Genomic DNA, 6,543 nt, shown 5'->3' on the forward strand with positions numbered 1-6,543 from the left:
GCGTTTCCGTAAGACGTTCCAAAACCATGTAACAAAATGAGGAACGATAAAAACGTGACGCACAGCAAGACAGCGAACTAACTGTCACCTCTGTGTTGCAGGTACGAGGACGGCCAGGTGGGAGATGCCAACATCAACACCCAGGAGCCCAAGGTGCAGAAGGAGATAATGCGTGTGATCGGCACCCAGATCTACTCCAGCTAATGGAGGCTCCCCGGTGGCCCTTGGAGGAACAGGTCTGTACTGCAGATAGACCGACAGATAGAACTATAGACATAAATACAGACAGACATTTGGGAAACACAAACTCAGACCAGATGAGGGAGGTTGAGGATCTTTACGCCTCATATCTACAGTCTTTGTCCCTTTTTCCCCCTCACTTTTTATTCCTCTGCTTTCTGTTCTCCCTGTGTCTGGCTAGCATGTGTAACAGTTAATACTCTGTGCTCCGGTGAGCCACACCCGTGGGCTAGATAGAGCTGGAAAACACAGGGATGAATGAAGGAAACGTTAGCCGGACTGGTTTGCCACACACACTCTGAGCTGAAGCGCAAGAGCACACACACGCACGCACGCACACACACACACACACACGCAAACACACACACACACACACACACACACACACACACACACACACACACACACACACACACACACTTCCCTTTCAGCCCCTGGTCTCTCATTTCCTCCTGAGCCACTGTCAAGTCTCATCCACGCTATTTTATCAGCTGCAAATGTGAGAATCCTTTGGACTGTGTATCTATATTCATCACTTCTCATTGTGGATATCTAGAAGAAGAAGAAGAACGAGTCATGTTTAGTTTATTACACCCCCCTGTGGGTGTTGAATCATGGATCTACATGCATGTAGAAATGTGTTATTTTATTGTGTTGTTGTAGGCATTTTCTCAGTGATCCGTTTATTTCCTATTCTTTGACTAATGACAGGGCCAAGATGCAATTATCTCCTGGGTCAAAGCAGTGTTCTACTGTGCCTCGTCATGTAGTGGGTCAGTTTGTCTTCAGATAGCACAGACAGAGGGACCTGAAGCCCTCTGGTTGAGTAAAATGATTGTATGTTACACAGGAGAATCCATCACTAGTTAATATTGTTACCAGTCTGTCAGGAGAGACTAGTCACAGACAGACACAGCCACAGCCTGCTCCCTCTGTAGACTAAAGGCTTTCTTGTCTTCTCCCGATGTTTCATTTAGGGAAATGAGACCGGAGAGTCAAAATGATGACAGAGAGAATACTGGTGCCCTCTAGACTGCTGAATCTGAGAGAGCATGATGCAAAACCCAAAGCACTGTCGCACTGACTTGTGACTTGCTCCATAAAGTACAGTCCATCCCACTCTGAGAGACTAGGGCAGTGACCCCAGGTGAATCCATGCCCTACAGCCCGCTATCCCTCTCTACTCTGAGAGATATAATACATGAAGATATTATATGGCTATGGCCCTACCCACAGGACACTGAATGTTGTTCAAGTGCTTTACTTACATATTTATGGTTTACCTTGGGGAACGGCAACCCTGTGTATAATTTACTCTGTTTATCAATTAGTTGTATGTATGTGTGGGTTATCCGTATTTTTGGTACTATAGTACATTATACAGGACATTGCACTCATTCAACATTTGCTTAGCCCAAATAAAAATGTATGTTCTCTCTCTCTCTCTCTCTCTCTCTCTCTCTCTCTCTCTCTCTCTCTCCCTATCCCCTCTCTCTCTCTCTCTCTCTCTCTCTCTCTCTCTCTCTCTCTCTCTCTCTCTCTCTCTCTCTCCCTATCCCTCTCTCTCTCTCTCTCTCTCTCTCTCTCTCTCTCTCTCTCTCTCTCTCCCTATCCCCTCTCTCTCTCTCTCTCTCTCTCTCTCTCTCTCTCTCTCCCCTCCCCCCCTCTCTCTCTCTCTCTCTCTCTCTCTCTCTCACTCTCTCTCTCTCTCTCAGCCTGTCTCAAGGTCTACCTGTCTAGTGTGTAGAAAGACAGGGAACCACCGAAAGATTTATATTTGGAGTAAAAGTGAACAAAATAACTAAATGTCCCTTATGGTAAATTGTCTTCACTCGGACCTACATGCATAGTGGCGTTGGTGTTGAACAACAACAAGAGTGCATTGTAAATGTGAATATGGACCAGAGAAGGAGAAATGTACTGTTGGGAGAGAAATGGCTCTATCTGCACATGTCAATTATTGTTTGTAGAGATGAAAAGACTGGGGGAAACACCTTACCCAGCCTTCACTATCCAGTGCTCCTTCTGGCTGTGGTGTGTAGGGCCCGTTGACAGCTGATACCTATTGTCCCCCCATTAAGAGTGACTGTATTCAGATCCCTCTCTGTTCTCGTCCCTCTCTGTCAGTGGTGTGTTCATGATGGTGACGACGATGGAAAGATATGATGAAAGGAATGAATAAAGATTTTGCACAATTTTAATAATTGCCTCCTTTTCTTTTCGTAGTGTTTATAGAGTCGTTGATTGCGTGGTGGAGCAGAAAGGGTGTTGTTACCATACGACGTTACATGAAAATATGCACTGGTGCCTCGTAGACTGCAGGGGGCGGCCTCGCTCCGTGTGACTAACCCAGACGTGATTACTGTCCACCATGCCAACTGTTGTAGCAGTGTGTCTCACTACCGTGACGATCAATGGCAGTTTTATTAAACATCTAACTTCATCAATTCAAAATAACATTTATAGGCTAAAGCCATTCTGGTGTACAGGTGCATCGTGGTGATGCCAATAATTGTGGGGTTTGTGAGGTTGTTGGGTTTGGTCAGACGAATGCATTAACAGGAGACCTGTTTGTTGTGCGTGGTGTTGGTAGGTAGGTGCTCCATATGGTGTCAGCAGGGAGCACGTTTCCCTCGTAGAGAGGGGTTGTTAAGACCTGTTCTCCAGCCAAATTCCCACTCTGACTCTCTAAATCTGACCGTAGAAAACTCTCCTCTGAAACTGACTGAGCCCAGCTCTAATATGATGGGTGTTTTGGCACCAAAATGGCTGCTGTGTTTCACAAGTGGTGAATGTGGAGAGAGAGTGCATTGAAGTACTACAGTGAAGTACTTACAGACCCTTGAAAGGCACTTAATGTGTATATTTGCGGGCACAGTAATTGAGCCCCTCCCTTTCATATTGACCCATTTGACAGGCGCTGTGTTCGGGGCCTTGTGTTTGAGTGAAATGTCTTCATTTCTGTGACTGGCAGATGATGTGTATGGTTCCCATGCTGCTGTGATCTTACACATGCTGCGTCACGTTGGACAAAGGCCCTGGGTTTGGCTCGTCCCCTCAGCAGTACGGCCAGTTGGCTGTTCGCTCAGAGCCCAGAGTGTGGACTGTGCTAGCCTGCTGTAATACAACAACCGTCCACTGTGGGGAGCTCTGGTGTCGCTCACCTCGGAACCCTCTCTCTTCCTCTGTCTCTCTACCTCGCTCTCCCTACCTGCCAGAGACACACATACACAAACACATACACACATGTACACACACACACATCATATCACACAGATGCTGGTTGTTTAGTTTAGTGGGATAAAAAGGCAGTGACGTGAGCCGTGAGGGCAGGCAGAGGGATAGCAGAGGTGTCTGGCCTTCTCGTCGGCACGGTCAGCTCTCTGCCTCTCCCATACCTGTGGTATCAGGGTGACCGTTTGATTCCCGGACAAAAGGAGCAATTAAGGGGAGTTGTTTAATCACACACATTTTTATTGAGCTCGGGGGCTCTTTGTTTGCAGCTCCAGCCCCGTGTCTGGAGTGGCGGCAGACAGAGGAGGTTGCCGGTTTAACAGGGCGCTAAGGGTTTCCTCCCAGTCAGACTCTATATGTCTACGCTGCCTGCACTCCTGGTGCAGGGGGGACAATGGACACTGCATAATTGGGGCGGCAGGTAGCCTAGTTGTTAGAGCGTTGGACTTGTAACCGAAAGGTTGCAAGATTGAATCCCCAAGCGGACAAAGTAAAAATCTGTCATTCTGCCCCTGAACAAGGCAGTTAACCCACTGTTCCTAGGCCGTCATTGAAAATAAGATTTTGTTCTTAACTGACTTGCCTAGTTAAATAAAAAATGACACAAGGAGCAACCAGTACAGTAGAAACCGTAACAATGTTCAGATTGAATTGGTGGCCTTTACTTCGTAATATGCTGCACGTGTGGATTTGAATGATTGTCTATTCCCTGAGGGGGAGTGTGAGGTGAGAAGGGGACATGTTGCTTTAAAATGTCACAAACTGGGAGTGAACAGCACCACTGTGCATATCGACCCAGAGAGAGAAGGGTGAGGGGGTGGGAAGAGCACACCAGCTCTGCTCATAAAGCCAACAGCTGCGTGGGTAATGTTTTGTGACACAGAGCTTTTCCGAGCCCTTCTGTTTCCCCCAGTGCCAGGAGACGCCATATTCCGTTGTCACAAATGTCTCTGCCATTCACCCCCTAAGTCTTAATTATCACTTTGAGTTTTTGGCCACGTTTTGCACATGATGGCATATGGATCCATCTACATGCTGTATAATTCCACTCCGCGATTTACAAGTGCCGTTTATTACAATCGGCAGCGCCTCCTCTTTAACACTGGCAGCCCTCTCCAGAAAAACACCAGGAACAAAAGACCAGGGCAATCTGGCAGCCACAGGGCTTTGACTACTGCCTCTGCCATGGCCCATCTCCTCCCCTCCTTCTCCTTCTCTCTCTATTTCTATCCTCTGCCATGGCCCATCTCCTCCCCTCCTTCTCCTTCTCCTTCTCTCTCTATTTCTATCCTCTGCCATGGCCCATCTCCTCCCCTCCTTCTCCTTCTCCTTCTCTCTCTATTTCTATCCTCTGCCATGGCCCATCTCCTCCCCTCCTTCTCCTTCTCTCTCTATTTCTATCCTCTGCCATGGCCCATCTCCTCCCCTCCTTCTCCTTCTCCTTCTCTCTCTATTTCTATCCTCTGCCATGGCCCATCTCCTCCCCTCCTTCTCCTTCTCTCTCTATTTCTATCCTCTGCCATGGCCCATCTCCTCCCCTCCTTCTCCTTCTCCTTCTCCTTCTCCTTCTCTCTCTATTTCTATCCTCTGCCATCTGGCTCCCCTCCCATCTCCTCTATTTCCCCTCCTTCCTTCTCCTCCTTCTCTCTCTATTTCTATCCTCTGCCATGGCCCATCTCCTCCCCTCCTTCTCCTTCTCCTTCTCCTTCTCCTTCTCTCTCTATTTCTATCCTCTGCCATGGCCCATCTCCTCCCCTCCTTCTCCTCCTTCTCTCTCTATTTCTATCCTCTGCCATGGCCCATCTCCTCCCCTCCTTCTCCTTCTCCTTCTCTCTCTATTTCTATCCTCTGCCATGGCCCATCTCTCCTCCCTCCTTCTCCTTCTCTCTCTATTTCTATCCTCTGCCATGGCCCATCTCCTCCCCTCCTTCTCCTTCTCCTTCTCTCTCTATTTCTATCCTCTGCCATGGCCCATCTCCTCCCCTCCTTCTCCTTCTCCTTCTCTCTCTATTTCTATCCTCTGCCATGGCCCATCTCCTCCCCTCCTTCTCCTTCTCCTTCTCTCTCTATTTCTATCCTCTGCCATGGCCCATCTCCTCCCCTCCTTCTCCTTCTCCTTCTCCTTCTCCTTCTCTCTCTATTTCTATCCTCTCTGCCATGGCCCTTCTCCTTCTCCTTCTCTCTCCTCTCTCCTTCTCCTTCTCCTTCTCCTTCTCTCTCTATTTCTATCCTCTGCCATGGCCCATCTCCTCCCCTCCTTCTCCTTCTCCTTCTCTCTCTATTTCTATCCTCTGCCATGGCCCATCCCCTCCCCTCCTTCTCCTTCTCCTTCTCTCTCTGTTTCTATCCTCTGCCATGGCCCATCTCCTCCCCTCCTTCTCCTTCTCTCTATTTCTATCCTCTGCCATGGCCCATCTCCTCCCCTCCTTCTCCTTCTCCTTCTCTCTCTATTTCTATCCTCTGCCATGGCCCATCTCCTCCCCTCCTTCTCCTTCTCCTTCTCTCTCTCTATTTCTATCCTCTGTCTGACTATCCTCCTCTCTCTCTCCCCCCTCCCCCACATCGTCACTAATTTATCTGTTTTTATTTGCTCTCTCATTTATTAATACAATTTTTCGTAGTTCAGAGAAATCATTGAAATTGCCCCCTATCTTGCTTGAAGCAGAGAGGAGAGGAAAGAAGCTGATGTTTATTTTCCCTCCTCCTCCTCCTCCTCCTCCTCCTCCTCCTCCTTCATGTAATTCATTTTGGATTAATTCTCAGGTCTTCTGAGACAATCCTAATTCTTTATTATTTCCACTTCACAGACTTAATGACATCCACACATCACATCCCCTGTCTGCTATCATCACACCCGGCAAACAGACAGACACTAGCTAGCTTTCCCCTGATTGAACTACCCTCCATGTTAGCTGCTCCAACTCAGTTAGCCTCCAGGCTTCTGCCTGAGTGTGGAGAGAGACAGGACACCCAATGGAAGTCTGGTGTCTGTCAATGTGCCACCTCGGCCCCCTCACTTCATACTCTAGGCTTGTAGAACCTCAAGAGAGAAATGAGAAAGCCATACGT

General features: G+C 48.1%; 1 protein-coding gene across 3 annotated transcripts in view; it reads left to right on the top strand.

Moving 5' to 3' along the window:
- LOC115119497 (protein mono-ADP-ribosyltransferase PARP6) overlaps positions 1–2,444 on the top strand; it is a 28,166-nt gene extending 25,722 nt beyond the window's left edge. For all 3 annotated transcript variants that reach the window (XM_065011916.1, XM_065011917.1, XM_065011918.1), the window contains exons 23-24: positions 102–236; positions 1,218–2,444. In XM_065011916.1, coding sequence (XP_064867988.1) covers positions 102–204 — 103 coding nt within the window. In that variant the 3' untranslated portion in view covers positions 205–236; positions 1,218–2,444. The remainder of the gene's footprint in view (positions 1–101; positions 237–1,217) is intronic.
- Positions 2,445–6,543: the final 4,099 nt, after the last annotated feature.

Source organism: Oncorhynchus nerka, linkage group LG27 (assembly GCF_034236695.1).
Source record: "Oncorhynchus nerka isolate Pitt River linkage group LG27, Oner_Uvic_2.0, whole genome shotgun sequence".
Lineage (NCBI taxonomy): Eukaryota > Metazoa > Chordata > Actinopteri > Salmoniformes > Salmonidae > Oncorhynchus > Oncorhynchus nerka.